The 20,111-nt window shown below is 44.8% G+C and overlaps 1 protein-coding gene across 1 annotated transcript; it reads left to right on the forward strand.

Moving 5' to 3' along the window:
- Nucleotides 1–5,914: 5,914 nt before the first annotated feature.
- CREG2 (cellular repressor of E1A stimulated genes 2) lies at nucleotides 5,915–19,434 on the forward strand (the record flags this gene model as incomplete). Its single annotated transcript, XM_084287171.1, has 3 exons — nucleotides 5,915–6,075; nucleotides 15,935–16,048; nucleotides 19,287–19,434. The coding sequence occupies 3 exons, from the start codon at nucleotides 5,915–5,917 to the stop codon at nucleotides 19,432–19,434; spliced, it is 423 nt and encodes a 140-aa protein (XP_084143297.1).
- Nucleotides 19,435–20,111: the final 677 nt, after the last annotated feature.

A 20,111-nucleotide genomic window follows, 5' to 3' on the forward strand; every position in this document is an offset into this window, starting at 1 on the left:
TTTACGCACAGGTCATGGGCTGTTGGACAAAATAACAACTTATTTTGAAATGCAGTATGATGACCTGTCCTGCCATACCACCTTAACTTCTAAAACAAGCTGAGCTGGATGCAGGGTATGACCAAGGGACTGCCAAACCACTGATGGCCAGAAATCAGGAGATAAACCAGTAGAAAGCTTACTCAATGTCTGTCCTGCTTCCTGTGCTCTTTCACTCTGCTGTGCATATGGGCTTTTTTATGGCCTCTGTGGCCATTGCAATGCTCTTACGCAGGTGACAGCAGACAAGGATCTGACCCGGGTTGTTTGTGTAAGTGATATGCCTATAAATAAATGTGTTGTTTTTTTACATATTTTAAACATGACACCAAGAACAGAGCAAGGCAATTTAGAGTGAGGGACAAGGGGTGCCAGAGTAAGAGAGGATGGGTAGAAAACCCAAAAAGGGGAGTAGCACAACTTGAGATGATATGGAAGAGGGAAGGAGAAAGTAAAGGATTGGGAAAATGTAGGAAAAGCTTAGAGAGGAAAGATCCTGACAGCTAAGGGAACTGAAAGCCCCGGGTTCCAGCGGCCCATGTCAATACTGATGAAAAATGCAGCTGCCAAAAGCGTCTCCATCTCCTAGCACTTTGTTCACCTTACCATCTCTGTGGATCCCCTGAACAGATTCCTGTTGCAAAAGGGGTTGGCTTCTGTGACTTTGGATCACCTTCCCCTGCTCCCAGGCAGCCATCTGTCCCTGCTCCTGGCTAATCCCAGAACCCATCCTGTGGGGTATGCAAACCCTCAGCGGCGTCCCACAGCCAAGCTGCTGTTTCCTGGGCTGTGCGCCTGCTGCCTGACTTCCTGCACCATGTATCGAGGGTGTAGCTTGTATTTTTTTCCCCCTTTCAGCCCTTTACCTCATGCAGCCTCTGCAGATCTCTCTGGCCTGGTGTCTCTCTTCAGCTCCCTTCCTCCACTCCATCCCCTGCCAACAACACCAACCTCCGTGTCTTTTTCATCTTGTCCCACAAGGCATTTCTGTGCCTTCCATGCAGCCTGCTATGCTTGGGAAAAAAATCTGTTCATCGCACCTCCACCCGCATCTCATTGAAATTAGTGCTAAAAACTCACTTCTGCTGTGAAACCCTGGAAAAACGAGAGGGAGGACTGGTAACAGAAATCAGAAAAGAATCTCCCAACCTTGCCCTTGCATCAGCAGCAGCAATATGCGCCTGTGTCTCAGCAGATCTCTTCATGATCTTTCAGTCGTCACCTTCATTTTTCCTTTTCCTTCCCCATCTGTTTTTGGTCCCCCATCCCCAGTTCATGCTGAATATAAATTACGCTCCTCAGCAGAGACACCCTGTTTTTACATGTATTTTGAACAGCGCAGCATTTTTTTTTCTTTCTTTTTTTATATATATATTTTTCTTTTTTTAATTTGAAGCATGAAAATCATTGTTAATAATCTCGAAAACTGAACATATTCCAGGCTGGTGACGTCTCCCAAGGAAAACATTCTTTTTATATATAAAAAAAAAAAAAAAAGTGCAGAGGGAGGAGAATGAGACGATGCAAGATTTAAACAAACTGGCTTAATGGGCAGTGTGGCAGGTTAAATGCTAAATAGCTGAATGCAAGTAGCTTGAACTAAGAATTGTTGAAACTGATGGCACAAACAAAGATGCTCTGAGTGAACTGTAATCTGTAAAAGGGCAGCTCGGAGAGCATTGGCCTGATCTTTATTCCTTATCACAGAGCTTGCAGTTGCTTTCTCTCAGCACGAGCAGCATTTTTTCATCTAGAAAATCCCATTCTGCGCTTCTTCTCTTTGTTCACTTGTTACCAAATTAAAATCCTATTAAACTGCACACCTGCAGTGGGTTTATCTGCAGAGCACTGTGCTGTAGCTTTTAATCCAATTCCACGCCTCTGTACCATACAATATACGGCAAAGAGAGGCTGAGGGAACACTGCTTGTAGCTCTGCCGGCAGAGAGCGAATCAAACACTTTGATTTGCTAAAAAGGAAGGAAAAAAAAAAAAAAAAAAAAGGAAATAATTAACTACTTCACTTCAATGAATGGTGGGTGTTCATCTGAGTGGTCTGAGTAATCCAGGATACAGAGATCAAGTAAAATCCTTAAGTGAAATGATCAAAAATAAGAGTAAAGTCCCTGCTCAAATTCAGTGGCAAAACTTCCAGATTTTAAGAAAGCCAAAATTTCAGCACAGAAAAGATATCCCTAGGACAGGGGAGAGATGGGACTGGGATTATTTGTTTTGGAAGAGAATAGACAGGGTTATAGCAGACACATATAGTGAGAATGATGTATCAAAAAGTAGTTATGTCTTCCTATCAGACCTTTGCCGCCTTACGGGGAAAACTACTGTATATCTCCTCCTGTTGGGTTAACACATGTAAAATTAGGTTGGGTATCTAAAAAAAAAAAAAAAAAAAAAAAAAAAAAAAAGCAGAAGGTTCAGCAGGAAAATAGAGAAAAGACTTTTATTTAATGAAGGGAGAGAAGACTTTTTCATTAATGAAGGGAGAAACAATGATTTATGGTCCCTACAATCAAAATATTCATGTTTCTTTTCTAACTTTCAGGTCATCCAGGTGATTTGGAAGACAAAATAGCTAAAATTTTCATTAAGTTGGATCTTGCTGTTGGAAGGGAAGCAGTTACTAGTCAGAGATGGACAGAATTTTTCTTTTAGTTTTACCTCCCACGGTCAGGTAATTTTCAGAGAAAATCAGCCTGACTTTTGAAAATACTTTATAAGGATAGACCTTTCTTATTTCTGATATAATTTTAAGAAATACTATTTTCATTCTCTTAAAGTTAAGATCTTTTTCTGTAAATACTAAATGCAAAACTGTGCTAGTAAGATGGTTATTTTAAGTTGTCAAGTGATTTCGTTATTTGGGTTTATTTGAATAAAACTTCAGAATAAAAAGGTGAAATATGTGTTTTGTTTTTATTTCTTGTACTTATCAGTGTACTTATTGTTATCAGTGAAGCTGGAGACCCATGTCAAGTCATTGTGGTAAATTTATCTGGAAGCTGTGGAATAGATTAATGACCCTGGATCAATGCTGTTTTGTGTCTACAGTACATAGCTTAAAATTGATATTTATCACATATAGAATTCAGCACTGATTTCCACATCTTGAAAAAATCCTACTTTGCTTCCCAGTTCTGCAGGATACAAGAGCCAATATCTCAGGCATAATTGTATTAACTAAAATAAAATAACGTGTATAACGTTATTGATTTGTTTATGTCAGAAGCAAAGTTGTTTGAACTTGCTCTACAAGTGGAGTACAAGCAAAGAATCTCTACAAAGAAACCCTGGAATAAATTCACATGAAATAGTAAATATAGAGTATGAAATTCGTATTGCACCTGCAGCAAGTTGCATGAGGAAATGGACTAATGGTCATGTGAAAAACAGCAGGGAATTGGGATTTAAAAAAATAAATAAATAAATTGAAGACCATGTCTTCTTATTTCAAGAAGGGACAACTCCTTCGTTATTTTAAGAAGTGATGTTTCCTGAACTAGAGAAAAGCTCTCCTGAGGACCTTATCAAGTTTTCACTCATTTTGTTTTCAGAAATCTTTATTTATTTCCTCCTTGCATCTACACTCCTCAGCTCAAGCACCAAAGTGGGAATCAATATACAAAAGATTGGTATCACAGCACATGCAGTCAGGACCACGTGCTAAAGGCACAGTAGCAGCGTATTCAATTTTACTTGTAAGATTAAGTGTTTGGTGGTGAAATTATCCTCACTGGGAAAGTATCTTCACAATCTGAAAAATTAATTTCAGCCTTAAGGCCCGTTACGCCTGTTTTCACTATTCCTTCAGGTTATTATGGTGAAGATAAAAATAATCATAAAAATAATAAACATGGGAAAAAAAAAAAAAAGTTATAATGCTCAAAATTTCAGTCCATTTTTATTCAAGATTAGTTATGCAGCATCTTCTTTTTTTTAGGTTGGATGTTAGGAAGAACTTCTTTACCGAAAGGGTTGTGAAGCATTGGAATGGGCTGCCCAGGGAAGTGGTGGAGTCACCATCCCTGGAGGTCTGTAAAAGATGTTTAGATGTAGAGCTTAGGGATATGGTTTAGTGGGGACTGTTAGCGTTAGGTCAGAGGTCGGACTCGATGATCTTGAGGTCTCTTCCAACCTAGAAATTCTGTGATTGTGAGTTGCGATTCTGAGGATCATGAGGTGATTGAGCAGCAGTTACTAACACAGACCAACCTGGTGACCTGTCCTCCACAGGTACAGACGGTGAGGTCTGGTAGATGTACCTGGGAGCATTGCGAAAGGCAGAGTCTTCTGTGAGATCTGTTCCTCCCCGTCTCCTGCTGAACCTGGACTGCTTCAATAATCTGCACTGGGACGGGTTGCCCAGGGAGGTGGTGGAGTCACTGTCCCTGGGGGTGTTCAAGGAGAGGTTGGACGTGGTGCTTGGGGACATGGCTTAGTGGGTGACATTGGTGGCGGGGGTGGTTGGACCAGATGATCTTGGAGGGCTTTTCCAACCTTGGTGACTCTACGAACGCAATGAAGGGTTATGAGGACAGGTTTTAAGAGGAGGAGCTGTGGGATCAGAGCCTCCCCGCCTCGGCTCAGCTGCGAAGCGCCCGGGGCTGGGGGCCGCCCCCTCCGCCCCCTCCGCCCCCTCCGCCATGTTCTCGGCCGCGCTGCCGCTGCTTCCTCGCCCACCACAACGCCTGGGGCTTCGTGGCCGCCCCCCGGAAAGGTACGGGGCGAGGGGAGAGACCCCCGGGGCTGGGGAGCTGGGGGAGCCCGGGACCCGCACGGAGATGTCGGCCCTCCTCCTCCTCCTCCGCCGCCGCCGGGCGCCCCCCAGCAGCCGGGGCTGGGGCTGGGACAGGTCTGTGAGGCGCCGGCGGGGAGCCCCTTCCAAATTAGCCATTCATTAAAAAAAAAAACAAACAAACGAGGATTTTTAAGCAATGCGAGCATGTCCTGCGATACGACTGACAGCTGCTGCTTTTTCACCCGGTGACTCTTAATGACAAACAGGTCTGTGTAGTTGCAGCGTGAGGCAGCTCCATTACAACCCACAGCGCGCCCACCAGTATACACAAGGACCATTCCTCAACACCAGGAACTTCCCAGTTGTAGAGGCGTATAAACATCAGCAGCCCAAGTAATAACAGCAGCCAGGGCTTTCTTATTAACTACTCATAATTTAATTTTGCTGTGAAGGATTTACCGGTTACATCGAATTAATATATCGGCTGATGATTTTACTATTTAACGTCTAATTGACCATGAAGACTTCAAAAATAATAATTCAGTAAGTATCTCTCCTTGTGATTTGTAACGGGATGAAAGGCATAGTAAGAACATAAATCGTTACAGAGGATATTAATGTTTGTCCCTGCCGGGTAAGGACATTTTTGCATGCGCTATATCCATCGTTGGCTATTTACACAACTCGGAGACTGGGAGGGAACTTGTTGAGGACTTGGCACCTCGCTGTGTGGCAGGACAGGTTGGTGGCTGCCACCCCTCCCAGGGCTGAGGTTCCCTCCCGGGCGGCCGAGCTGGCGTGCAGTTTGACATGAAACACAATTCTGGCTGAAATGCCTTCCCCCCTCTCTTGGCAAACTGATGGAATCACATTCTGAATCGTGTCGAACGGGGGAGGCAAAGTTAGAGTAAAAAGCAGGCTGAATTGAGGCTAACTTCAGCTCTGTTTCCGTTTTGCTTTGAGAGAAGGTAGCAGCCCTTTTTTGGAGTAAATATTTATTGTTGCTGGTGGCATTTTGAACTTGGTAGTTCCTTTTAGCTCAGTGGAAACAAAAATCTTCCCTATTGTGTCTTAGGACTTTGCAGATTTGCAGATGTGTCTTTGGATTTTGCACATCCGAGGTATGCCCTTTGGGAACTGTTTGCTTATCAGCGATGGTCCTGTCAATAGCAGCACTGGAATCCCTTTCTTTTACATGACGCTGAAGGATAATGTTGTGGCGGATCTCCTGAAGGATCCTGTGGCTTCTCTGACCCTGCCAGAGGCGGATGGAAATTTTTGCAGGTAACAAAATGTTGTGTGTCCACTACTAGCTTTGGTGAGAACAAACACAGACCTCAGAATGAAACAGTGACAGCTTTATGCCAGGTCTCCACCTTCACTGTCCTGTTCTTATTTTTGTCTCTCACCATCAGCTACAGGCTCCTCTTGGGTTTGTTTTGCAGTAAGTTACCCAGTAAAACATCTTAAAGAAAAGCAGAAGTAGTAATAGATACCCAAGTAGTATCACCTAAGTATCAGCATCAACAGCTGGAGAGGCCTTCAACTTGCACGTTAGCATGCCCAAACTTTGATCTCTTTTTGGAGGTGTTGACATAAAACCTAGGTGTTGGAGATCCAATTACAGGCCACGGCGACCTGGTCAGTAAGGTCAGTAGAGTTCCAAGGGCTGTAGGAGTCAAGGTGAAGCAGACACCCTTGCTCTGCTGAGCGGCTCTGGAGGCCCTGCTGGTTGGCTTGGTGGGGCTGTAGCTCTCCAGGGTCGAGAAGAGGATCTTGTGTCACATGTGTGAAGTGTATGTATGGAAACTCAAAGACCATACAGTTTTCCCCACCATGCTTGTCTCCTTGGAAGAGACACGTCTGCGCCATGTGTTTGTTTGCAGTCAGACCTGCGGCAAGCTTGGCTGGGTCGGCCTCATGTGAAGCGCTATTTCCAAAGGCCTCTTTACGCGACAAGGTAGGTGACACCAAAACTCTGTCAGACAGGACTCTGTTAGCAAAGCAGATCTTGGCTGATACTCCAAGGAAAGAAGAGAGTTTTGTCTTAAGAGCCGGATCCCAGACTTACGCCCAAGACAACCCCCAGCTGGGTCATCTCAACTTCTAAGCCTGCAAGCTGAAAACTGGAAGAAAACAGTGAATGGTAAATGGAAGGCTCTCCCAGCGTCACCTCCAGTATGTACTCTTCATCACAGCACTTACTGAGGTAATTCAGCTCTGAGTGGATGAGAAGGTCAACAGAGAGGTGAAGCTAAGATAAAAAGGGTTCTGTTTGTTTATTAAAGTTATCTCATTAAATATTTTGAGTTAATCATTTCAAATCATAATTAAATTTATCAGGTCTTTAGTAAAGGGCTAATGGAGCTTATTCCTGCCTTCTGAGCTTCTTCACTTTTATCAAATAATGAGCGGAATATATACATCAGGTGCTTAAAATTGTGAGCTAAGCCCTGTGCCCTAGCACCTACGTGGATGTCCTGTTTTCAGAGGCTCAGAGCGGCTTCCATTGATGATGGCTGCTGCTGATGAGCACTTCTGGAAGTTAGACACCCATGGAGGCTCCAAAGCGTGGCCTTTCATCCCTGACTTTAAACACCTGCTTTAGAAAGTCTTTGCCTTTCACATTTTAGCAACACTGCTGCCTGATTTACCTGTTTGGGAAGAGCCAGTTCACCAACAAAATGAGTCATGACTTATAGAAATATGAAAGTCAGACACATCACAACCTTTCAAGAATATTTATTCACTGTCTTCCTATTAAGCATCTATTAATTTCCCAAACAACAGCCAGGCAGCTAACCCCCGTATTGCCAAGACAGCTGAGGCCACGCTGATTACCAGTGGCCACATCCCTGCGCTCCCTCCCTCCCTTGGACTGGTCACATGCTGCCTCCGTCCTTCTCTTCCATCAGCTCTGGGATTTGTCTGACCTCGAGTTCAAATATCAAGCTGAAGAGAATTAACCCAGTGATGGCAATCCCATTTTCTGCTGGTCCTTCTGCCTGTCCCATGCCTGGTGCTGCTCCCGGCCAGCCAGTCCCACCCCTCCTGTGGCCATCAAGGGGGCTGCTTTAACCTACCAGAAACCTCTTCCTTTTTTTTTTTTTTTTGTTTTGCCGGATTAGGTTTCTGCTGGGTTAGCAACTTGCAGCAGCTCACCAAAAGCCAGAGGAGCACGAAGGAGAGGGGAGAGGAGAAGGTGAGGGAAAATAGGCCGCCCCCATTCCTGCATGTAACCATACTCTAAATATTGAGCTCACTGCTGAACTGAGCACAGAGATGTGGAGTCAAATCACTGCTCTTTGCATTATTTATTTCGTCATTACGTTCAGTTTGGTTTTCATTATTTTTGGAGTTCTCGCCTGCCACCGATGTTGGTTGGCATTAAAGGAAAAAAATATCAGATAAAGAGAGTGAAAAGCTGGGGCATTTGGCGAGCTGCTGTTTGCATTTTTGATGGCTAGCAAAGCGAGAAGGCTTTGGGGCCGTCTCACAGTCAGCAAGCATGCGGGCACTGCGAGCTTAACTTTCTTCTTCCCTATGTAACCAGGGTCAGAAATGAGTTTACGTTTTAAGCTAGGAGAGCAACCTCACAGGGAACATCCACAGTGCGGGGTTTCGTGTGGTGGCTTAGCTTTTGTCCAGCAGGTTTCTTTCTCTTTACTCAGGCGAAACGAGAGGCCAGACCTGTTATTCTGGCAGACCTTGGACTGTGCTAGGTATTAGGACAGCACCCGTGGAGATTTTGTCACAAAGGGAAGTGTCATTTATATTTTTTAATACCCGAATTTTCTCTGGGGCAAGGGCAACATTAATTGTTTTGGTTCCAAAATAAGCAGGCAAAATAGCTAAATGAATAACGCTCTACGTGAGAAAGTTCGTGTCCTTGTATGCCAGCAGTGAATTTGGCCCTGCAGCCTGCTTTCAGGTAGAATTTTATAAGAATTTCATTATTAACCTACCCTGGGTTGTAAGAATTAAAATAACTGAAAGCTGTTTGATGCCTGTAGTCAGTGCTCTTGGGAGCACTTGGCACTCTCCTGAAACATGCTTCTGACCTATTGCATACAGAAGAAATCTCTGGCCTTTAGAAAGAAAACACAGCTGACATTTCAATAGCCTTGTATCTAATCAAGTGGCCTGTGTGCCCGTGCATCAGCTTGATATTAAGTTTATTTAGTAGCGAATTTCATTTGTTTTGTTTCAGCACATGCTCAAGTTTCAAACCTGGACAATAAATATTCCCCACTCGTGGGGCTGTGAGGAGTATAGGGCGGCCTTTTTGGTTTTCCAGCCTCAGTGTTTAATCAGCTGGAGAGAAAATTTGCAAAGCCCCAGCCAGTACAAAACTAACTTTTAATAACGAAAGAAAGAGAGCGGCGATGCATCGGGATAGGCAGCAGTTGCAGGACGTGATGCTGTGGCAGCTCCAGCCTGGGTTCCTCCTCTCTCACCCAGAGATTTCCATTTCCCAGGGGGAGACGAGCTGCGCCTCGCTGCAGACACCCTCTGATGCTCGGCCTACAGAGAGGGTTACTTAGCCACTGATCTGACGGCTGATAAATGGGTAACAGAGGCAAGAAAAATGAAATGGTTCAGGGCTATAAATAGACCGAGCTGGCATGCTTATTCCACATAAAAACTGAAAAGATGGAGTCCTATTCTTACAGATTTCAGAGGGAACAAGACCGAACCCTGCAGTAAAGAATAGAGGGGCGATTGTTCTGAATGGATTTCCCAACACACAAGCTGCTCAGAGGATCTCTCTTTCCAAGTAAGCTCCTGGGCCTGCCTCTTTACAGTTCAGGCTGGAAAACAGGCAATTAATTTCAGGATGGATAAACCAAGGATGGATAAATCAAGGATGAATAAAACAAGGAAATGTGGTGGTGTGCCTTCACGTAAGGAGAAAGTATGCGTGCGGAAGACAACGGCTGAATCCAGACATCCGTCCCGTGTTTTTTGAGGAGTTGAGATCCACCTCCTGTTTCTGTGGCACAGACATGTTTCTATTCCTGGTATTTGTATTGGTCCTCTTTAGTCATATGCAAATAATTATGTCAGGAGCAGTTCCTGAAAAATCTGTATTTAAAAATTCAGGAAGATACCAAATTAGAAAGTCAAACACGAAACCTACTATCATCGTGACCGAGTGCACACAATACAGCTCTAAATTACTGTTTTTTTTATCCCTGTATGCTTAAATAACCAACTTCCCAAAATCCCTGTCTAGAGCACTAATATGTGTTTCTCTGAGTTTGCTTACAGAAATAGCTGATGCTGTGATTCTTTCTTTTTTCTTTTTTTCCTGTGAATTGTCTGTGGTTAAACTATATAAAACCGTCCTGGCTGAAACATGCAGTTCAGCTAAAGAAATGAGTTGTTATTGTGAACAAAGAGAGACAAAGAGACTGACTTGATGTAATAAATTATGATTAAAACATTCTAGAAATTATTTTCTTCTAGGAACAGCAAAATGACCTAAAACTTTCAGACAGGTAGGCTATGAACACCGACTCCCTTCAGTGTGGCTCCCTTCAGAGCCATTGTACCAGCGCTCTTCAGTTCCCAAGGCAGCTCTTCCAAAAGCCAAGATGCCTTTTAACTCTCTTTGCTGGCTCTCAGACACGGCTGATAAAGATATTCTTGTCAAAGTCAGAGCAGGGCAGGGCGAAACTGCTCAGCCATATCCAGCTGAAGGCCAGCAACAGCTTTTCAGATTATGAAATTGCTTTCAGCGGAGATTTTGTTTGACGTCTGTGCCACGCAGATTAGCAGCAGCGATACGCGCTGTCTGCCTCAGAGACAGTTAGTGAGGAGACAATAAAATGAACGAGGAGGAAAACCGGCTTTTGAAAACTAATGACATTTAATAATCGAAATTATATGCGCTGTACAATAATTCTCAAAGGACATAACGTTTCTTCCATTCCTTCATATAAATGGATAAAAAAAGGACAAAAAAAAACTATGGTGCCATCCTAGTTACTTTCTGGTTATTTCCTATTTTGGGGCAGGAGGAACAGGGGTCCTTTACAGGGTGACAGAGTCCCTGCCTTGAGTCAGTGGGAGGCAGCAGGGCTCAGCCAGTCCCCACCTCCAAATGGCATGGCTTTGTATGGCCACGGGGCCACTGCTGCAGGAGAGGTGAGGGTGTGTGGACACCCATTGCCCTTACGCCACAGATGTGGTGCTTTAAAGTAGCAAGAGTAGAAATAGGGCTTTCTTCTTGGCTCTTGGGTCTGCCTTTCTGCAATAGGAGAAGGCTCTTTTCCAACTTCTCTCTTCTTTCTGCTTAAAAGTAGAAAAGTAAAGTAACACTTTTTCATGGAAGGATGGAAGGTCCTGTCTCCTCAGGGGAGAGGAGGAGGAGGATGGCAGCTCCTCAGTGGGAAAAGCAAGCTGGGGAGGATGAGAGATTCCCATCCATACGTCTCTGCTTCCTCCACCAGTCCCTGGAGCACCACTGAGCCCTCCCACCTTCTTCCTAGCGATTCCTTCTCAGGGACACTTGATTCTCCTTATTGAATGATTCCTGAACTCTTCTTTTGCTTTTACTGCTGATCTGTGCCAGATCTGTTTCAGCTCACTAATGGACTGCAGAGGCCAAGGATGAAGATGAATACCCAGCGAAACCAGGGGACAGGGCATCGACAGTCAAAGCAGGGATCTAGAGATCTCAGCTGCAGAAGGGAGTCCTAACAGAGTCCCAACATCATCACCCTTGTGAGCCAATTTAACTGCATCAGCCTGAATTGTACGTTCATCGGATCTGCACTTAGATGGTTCTGGTGCAGGAACCTTCTAATTAAAATCTACGAGATGGCTGGTGTAATAAACAATTTAATGAGTAGGTGGCAGTCTTTACCCTGAACCGCTCTTGAACCATGACTCAGAAAGTGCAGAAGTGGTGAGCAGTAGAGTAAGTGGGGCGTGTTCATCAGCAGCATGCTCCCCATCACTGTCAGGAAACAAATTTCGCTTGGACACAGGCTTGGCCATAAGCTCAGTAAAGCTGGCACCTTGGTAAGATGGTACTTTGTAGGCCAGCTGCAGATGCCCAGAAGAGACAACTGCCCAGAATGGGTCAGACTTTGCATACGAAGTTTGCTCACCAAGCAGAGGAACGGAGGTGATCAATTCTCTCTTCACCAATCAGATGAATAATTAAGAGAAGCTCTCTTAATGCATCGTGTTCTTATAAAGTGCATAAGCTGAATCCTCCTCCACTGTCATCTGGCTTCAGTTAACTTCTGCAACAAAGTGTATGTATTTCATATCAGCATAAATAAATAAATGTGTTCCCTATTGATTTGTCTCCTACAATGGTTCCCTACTTTCTCCTCCCCTCAGTTCACATCTTACCGTAGCCTTCATGAAATCCTCTCCAGGGCTACCGAGGACCTGATTCTCTTCCCAGGGCCTTAGAAGCCCTTGAGGGTTTCCTCCTCCATGCCCCCAAATTTTATGTAAAGCCATTTTTTCTGCACGCCTTCTTGTCCTTGTGCCAACCAAGACAAAATAAACCCAAGGACTGAGAGCTGAATATGTATTTATTTAGACAGAAGGCAAGAAATAACTAGTAAATGCATGACTAGACCTCTACAGATACGAAGGAGGAGTATCTTAGTAAATACACCTATTTATCCCTGTAATGTCTTTAGTAAAAACATGAGCTATATCCCTTTACTCCTAGGAAACAAAGCCTGTGTTTAGGTTAGTTACATCAGTAACACCAATGAAAATTCAAGACCTGTTCACAATACAGTTAGAAGCGATTGAACTTTTAGAAGTAACTTTAGGGATCTTTGACAGTTTAGAGACTATAAAGTTATCACACATTATTAAGGAAATCCTACGCCAGAAATGAAGAAACAGATTTCTTTCAGAATATGACGGTCTCCTTTGATAACGAAAATAGTAATGGTAATGTAAGATTAGAGTGCAAGGTCACTATTCTGAAACAGAAAGCCCATGGTAAGAGCTAGTGCTAAATGCAAAGCCCACAAAGTAATAACACGGCGTACTAGATTCAAATGTATTGTCGTCCTTTGCTGAGCTCATCCAAAACTTCATCTCACAAGGTTTTAACAAGTAATTTGATTGCCTTATTTCCCAGAAAAATAATCTTCTGTTGTGCAGAATTTGGTGCAAATAACTTTTACTGGGAGTGACGGCATTGTGTGTGTCAATTAGCGTAATGCCCTGACTCGTGAGAGGGTAACAGACAGAAAACTGCAAACACAAGGAGTCAGGAAAATAAATTAAATAATAAGATTTCAGATATGGCTGTATTGTCATCAGCTGAACATGTGGAGAGCAGATTGTTTTTTTTTTTCCTGTAAATCAGGAAAGAGCCACATCTGACACTCCTATCAGGTGAAAAACCTCTCGACAGCGGAAGGCAGCATCCACAACCCAAGAGCAGCGGTGCCAAGCCAATTGCCTACTCAAAAATCAGCAAGGACGCTTGTAGAATAAATGAGGACTAGCACAAAATGATCGAGTAATTCTCATCCGAGGAGGTGTCAACCCAAAATGGCTCACCAAATGACCACACCCGAATTTATCTCCTTGATCCGCTGTGTGAAACGAAGACATCCTTTAATAACAACCCCTTTCTAGTTCCTCCCTGAAAGTAATTAGCACCATCCTGCCTAGGAGCTGTACCAGGCAAAGGTGGCTGCAGGTACTCGTGCTTCTCCCAGCTTTCAGTTGTTTATGGTGCTGTTATGCTCTGGAGGAAATGGTTTCGTACACAGAGATAAAGGGTTATCAGCTGAAAACAAGCGCCTGAACTGCAGCTTGGCGAGGGAGAAGTCCCCTTCCGTATTTGTAAGACTGATGAAGTACCGAGATTAAGCACGAAGCAGCAGTAGGTCAGGATGACTCAAATGGACTTTAAGACTCTGCACTGCCCTAGCTGCTGGACTTGCAGGTCCTGATCTGTGTGTGGGATCAGCTCACCCTTCTGCTGTGGGCGAGCTGATTCCCACGGAGAGTGCCTTTCAGTGGGCAGCATATCCCGCTTCCAAAGGGGAGGACGCCACCTTCATCTGGAACCATAAAAAAGGGGCAGGTCTGCCCCTCCCCTGTGTCTCTGTGCAGGACAGGATCCTGCCCCCTTGGCATGAGCTCTAGGAATTAAACCTGGGGGAAAATTTTCCCTCTTTTTTATAAACTGGGTTACTTTTTTTTTGCCTCGAGGCACCCCAGAGAGTGGTACCCTGCAGCCGGCGCAGTGCCAGAGCCAGCTTTTACGTCAGGTCACCTTTAACCTGAAATGCCATAAAGTGCAGTCTTATCTGTAGCTTCATCAGGTCTTAAATGGCACCCTGTCCCCATCACACATGACCATCTCCTCCCTCGTTTTAGTCATAATGATCCTGATATTTATTCTTGTTTTGACGGGTCGGTTGCCCGAGGGGTCACGCAGACCGAATGGCCCCGCAGCACCCAGATGAGAAGTGAGAGGGAGCACGGGTGTCACTGGGTCACGGAGCCGCACTGCTCAGGACGGGACAGGCTGGGACCACTGTAAGCAGGATGTGAAACTGCATCGTCAGCATGCGGTGCGAGCTAGTGTTGATCTACAACACGCCAAGGCGGCCCTGTAGACAAGTTTCTACTGCAAATATACGCTGGGAGAATTAAACCCAGTGTCCAGGCAGGCAATGCGGATTTTCAGGTACTCAAAGCACCATTTGCTACTTCATAATAATAATAATAATAATAATAATAAAATGTGCTGGAGAAAATCAGACCATTATTTATTGATGCGAACAAAAAGACTGAGCTTGATCCTTGGCGGCCGCCCTTCCTCCTGTGCAGAAAGCACAGTAGAGGAAAAAAAGTATGAGTGGGGTTTGTCCAGGCATCATTACGCTGAGCACCACCTTCAGAGAACGGCAGCTCCAGACCGAACAGGATGCTGAAAAAACATCCCAGAGATGATGTGACTGCAAATGGCTCTTTGGAGCTCAGGCTACGGACTGTGCCAAGTGCTTACTGGGCATAGCCGAGTATCAATCAGCCTGTTGTATTTCCTTGCGTATTTCTGTTCCTGGTCCTATCTATAAAAGCAGACACTTTATCCAGTAAGCTACATGGTCTTTCATAACCATCTGTGGGGAATCTGCAGGTGTTAAATTAGCTGCAGGAGGATGCCCATATGTTTCCTGCATGCAGTAGGCACATATTGAGAGTTAAAACAACCAAAAAAAAAAAAGCCACTGCAGATTGCACACAGTTGAGGCTAAAGGGCTCAAGCAGAGATCTTTACGTAAAATTGCACACAGATTAGATGTAATTTACTGTGATTCGCTGCTTCAGATTAAAACACGGAGAACAAGAAATGCAATCTTTGTTTCCTAATGTAGTTTTCAGGGCTTATGTTCTTACGTGGGGACACAGTCCTGGGCAATGCTGAGCAGTCTCAATGTGCTGGCAAAGGACCTTGGGGCTGCTCAGCACGTCTCGGGATCAGGCCATTGCAGTCATTGCCTGAAACTTTTTTGCAATTTGTCGGTTTACTCATGATTTATATCATTGTATTGTAAACCTCGGAGTCAGCAGTTGTCCCACAGCTACTAATGGGAGTTATTTATTATTACTGTATAGAAAGAGCCAAAAAGCAACAAGTACCTATTCTGTCTCAGTTTGAAGGATGAAGGCAGTTGATTTTTTTTTTTAATAGACTTTACTTGACTCTTTGTGTGTGTGTGTGTGAAGAAAAGCAATGTAAAGCAGTTGAAAAATGGGTAAAAATGAACAAGAACTGAGTTTCCAGGGTAGGCAGAAAGAAAAATTACATGCAAATACATATACACATACTTATTAATCATCTCACTAATTCTCTTCGGAATCCTGAATTCAGGGCTGTCCATAGGTCTGGAAAAAACTGTCATTTTCAGATTTTTAAATTATATATATTAATGCAGTTTTTAAGAGTATGAATTAAGATTAAGCAAATCTCTACAGTAGAGGTCTCTCAGGTATTTCTTCAGCAATCCCCCTGACTGTTACAGCTGAGTGTAGGAAAGACCTGCACGGTTTGAGAAAATACTGCCTCTTTTTGTATTTGTATATCTCAAAAGCGAAGAAGACAAGCTATTACACGAGCATTTTTCTCTGTGCACAGAAAAAATGTAGTCGATCCGGAGGATCCAAGGTGTGCCAGACTGACTCTCACAGGACAGATGGTCACGGTGCCTCCAGAGGAAACGGAATTTGCCAAGCAAGCAATGTTTTCTAGGTCTGTATGTGATATGCATATAGTATCGTACAGCCTGCAGTTTTGAGACAAATATATAGATGCAGCCACTTGGTACAGAAAACCTGAGAAGCAACAAGCCTGATCTTTACTTTGGGGCCACAGAGGATGTTGGCCTGGAACTACAGGCAGAGCTTCGCAAGCTCCTTTTAACTGTTGAGGTAATGAACTGTGGAAACACGGTTGGTAAATATTAAGACTGCAGTAGACCATGTGTTTTGTAATCGTGGCTGTAAGGAGAGATTCCATAAATACAGGGTGCATTGGTTAAGTGGGACACTACATGTAGAAATCCATCCCACCTCAGGACAAGTAGTACTCATTACCCACAGCCCCTTAGCAAGAGACAGAGCAGCTACCTTTGGGCACTATGTCACACCCATTTGCAGGATGAAGCCTGTGGGCTTCAGTGAGGCCAGACCTCATGGTTTGGAAACAAAATTCATCAGCTCTCATCTCCTGGAAACTTCGCAATGTAGAAATGAGACAATTTGTAGCATGCTTCCCAGCGCTGCAGTTCTTGACGCCTTCAACAGAGCTACACCGGAGAATAAATGAGCGTGCAGCCAGGGCAGGCCCAAGAGAAGAGGCAGAAATACAGGACGTGAAGGCTGTAGCAGACGGTAGCTTGAAGAGATTGTGCCCCACCTGCTAGCTGGTTTTATGACCTCTCCTGACATACCACCACAACTGCTACCGAAGCCATAACGTTTACAGAACACAGCCTCCTGTGAACAGATACAAGCACAACCCTAACACCATCCACCCCACACCCAGGGCGTGCCCCCACACCCTCCAGTGGGACCCGTTTTTATCAGTGTAACTAACAGGCATCAAAAGCCTGAACTTTAGCTGGGACGTGCACCTCCAACACTGGCTGACAGGGATGATCCTCCGGGCCGTACCCTGCCCAGTGAATCAAATACTGAGGGGAAACTGGGATGTGCTGGGAACCAGCATGGACCAGACATAATGTTCTCTCTGTCCTGCTGGGAGGGATCTGGGTGAACAGGTTTTAACGTGAACAACAGGGGCAATCCTGAGGGAACGAGGAAGCTGCAGACAAAATGGCGGGCCAACTCCATTGTGTACAGGCCCAGGTAATGGCGGTCCAGCACAGAAAGAGGGCTGCACCAAACAAAGATGTTCACAGGACAACCAAATGCAGTCCCCAGCTGCAATGTCCAGCGTCGATCTGTGTCGTGTCTGTAAGCAGCCTTTGCTCTTTTCAGATGCTCTGGAAGAAATAAATGTATACGCTGCAACTGTTGGAGGGAGCCCTCAGGGCAAAACCCCTGGGCAGCTGCCAGAGAGGCTGGGTGGTCACAGGGATGACAGTGGCCAACTGTGTGGAAGAGCAGACACTGCTGTTAGAGGCAAGTGGAGTGTTGAATAAAACCCTGAGCTAAACCACCCTCAATATAAGCCTTCAAGGCCGCCATCTCTGGTGGCCTCCATCTCTGGTGGACCACAGTCTTCTGGAGCCAAAGGGAGAGGAGCATCTGGGAACAGCTCAACAGAGAAATCGTATACCCAATGGGGGGTAATGTCAGTGCTTGCCTTTGCTCAAAAATATGCCAAAAAAAATTCCTAAATTCTGTCAGCAACACCCCCTGAGATGCCCACAGGTGGCTCAAGAGATGCTGACAGCGTGACAGAGAGTTACTGGAGCCTCTCCATCAATAGCAAAAAATGGGACCAGAGACAGATGGGTGTTGTATTGGCACACAAACCTTTTCTACAAACTTTGCAGAAATTGGATTATTACATGAGCCAGGGTCCACCAGTGCCTCAGCAGCAGCTGCTCAGCCACTGAGGAGCAGAAGTGAGACTGACATGGTGGGATCACCGGCGTCAGCGGTGGCCAGAGCCATTTCCTGACACGGTAGCAGGTGCTCAGAAAGACATCTCAGAGTGGGAAATCCCCAAAGGTCACCAAACCAACTGCCTCCTCTGCAGAGTCCTCTGCAGGGGGAGAGAACTTCCCCCTGCAACAAATGGCCAGGCCAGGGTGGTCAGCAGGATGCTGAGCTAGGGCAGAGTCCAGCAAGCACAGGAGCTGCTCCAGCTCAGACTTCCAATAGCGGCCTCCAGGCTATCTTGCTGTGGAGAAGCTGTGGTTACAGAGAGGTAGCAAAGGGCCAGCCCCCATTTCAGCTCCGATGACCCACACACATGCACAGTAGATCCACCAAGTATTTGGCCACACTCTGCCCCTACTGGCGCAAACTGAGCAGGGAGTTAAAAGCATGGTAGAAACACAAGGTGCCCCAAAGTTCATCGACTTTGCAAGCAAGGAGGCAAAATCATCCAAAAACCGATCTCCTTGAGCACACAAAGACCAAGCCCACTGCAGGGCCTTGCTTCCAAACAGGACAAAGATAGCCAACCTTTACACGTTCACAGTGAAAGCCACTACCTCAACTCTGCAAGAAAATTTCCATGAGAAATGCAAAAAGACAGGGACCAGCATCCCCAGAGCCTGCCCTCTCCAGAGCCTACGGGCAGTGACAGAGCTGCTGTGTCAAGGCTTGAGTCTTCTCTGATGCCTTACCCAGTAATGGTCCCAGCTCTTGTGAACGCTGTGCCTCGAGCTGTTGTATCTGATCCATACACCACTGCTGAGCTCCCACAGCATCCTCTGCAGACACACCTGCAGGGGCTTAGGGATCAGGCACCTCCAGTCAACACTACTGGTGGGGATGGTCTTGTTGAGCTAGCGGTAAAGAAAGGCCAAAGGAAAGAGACAGAAATACAGGATGAGAAGGCTCTAGCAGGTGATAGCTTGAAGGGACCATACTCTGTCTGATAGCTGGTTTTATTAATTCTCCTGACACACCACGACTGTTACCAAAGAGGTGATATTTACAGAACACAATCTCCTTTGAACAGGTACAAACACGACCTTGACACATGTTCAGAGAATCTCCTCTAACTGTTTTTACCTACTGGAGACCAAACAACATCTGTCTTTAAAGAGGAGGTTCTGTGACAGGGGAAGATATTGTTCACTGACTGCCTTAAGCTGTAGTTCTTGCCAGACAGAGGTGTGGAACATCACCAACCTTATTTCAAGGCAAGGCAGAAAACATGACTGGTGGTGACTCTCAGATCTCAGGTTTCATTCTGGATGAGCACACTAGACTAAAGGAAAAAAAAAAAAAGCAGACTAGGCATGTAATTTGGCACATCTTTTATTTATTCTTTTTTGTCCTTCCAGGCACCCGGTGATAAGAAAGTGGCCTCATAGCTATGAGTGGTTCTTCATGAAAATGAACATTGAGCACATCTGGCTTCAGAGCTGGCATGAAGGAGTTTCTGCCGTTCCAGTAGAAGAGTACTTAAAAGCAGCTCCAAGTAAAGCTTGATTGAATGGGCTTTGAGAGAGAGATCTTCTGAGTTTCTTTTCCAAACACTGTTACAATTTCATGCTGGATGGTTACCTTACAGTGATTTTTTTTTTGTTTGTTTGTTTTCCACAAGGCTTCAAAATAGCTCTGTCTTACATGGAACAGAGTGAAAATAACTAAGAGAGACTTTCAAATTATAAGTGAGAGGTGGTACTGGCCCAACCCTGCAATGTACAAACACGTCATTTCAAGCAGGCAATATATCACCTTGAACACTGCTTAAAAATGCTTTGTATCTGCTTGTTTGGGCTTTTTTTTTTCTTTCCTTTGCACCCAGTGGGAAGCTATAGTGCGTGCTAACTATAATGTTCTGATTTACAGAAAAAACAAATTGCCTATTCAGAACCCTCTATGTATTGTGGAAGTATTATTGCTTCTTGGTCTCTCATTTTAGAAGTATTCTAAGCTAAACCAAATAGCTGCAACTTCAGATATTTAAGTTGGTAAAAATATTGTACTAGGGCTGTCCTCATTTGCCAACTTAAATTTTCTACATGTATTTTCCCTAATTACCTAATCTGGTATTTCGCTTGGAAATTGAGTCGAAAGGCTCCAAAGACTCTTTTTGTGGGAAAAATGCAAGCAGCTCAAAGAACACAGCTTCAGTATAACTTGTCTTTTACTGCCACAAAGCT

Source organism: Netta rufina (assembly GCF_964035555.1).
Source record: "Netta rufina genome assembly, chromosome: 1".
Lineage (NCBI taxonomy): Eukaryota > Metazoa > Chordata > Aves > Anseriformes > Anatidae > Netta > Netta rufina.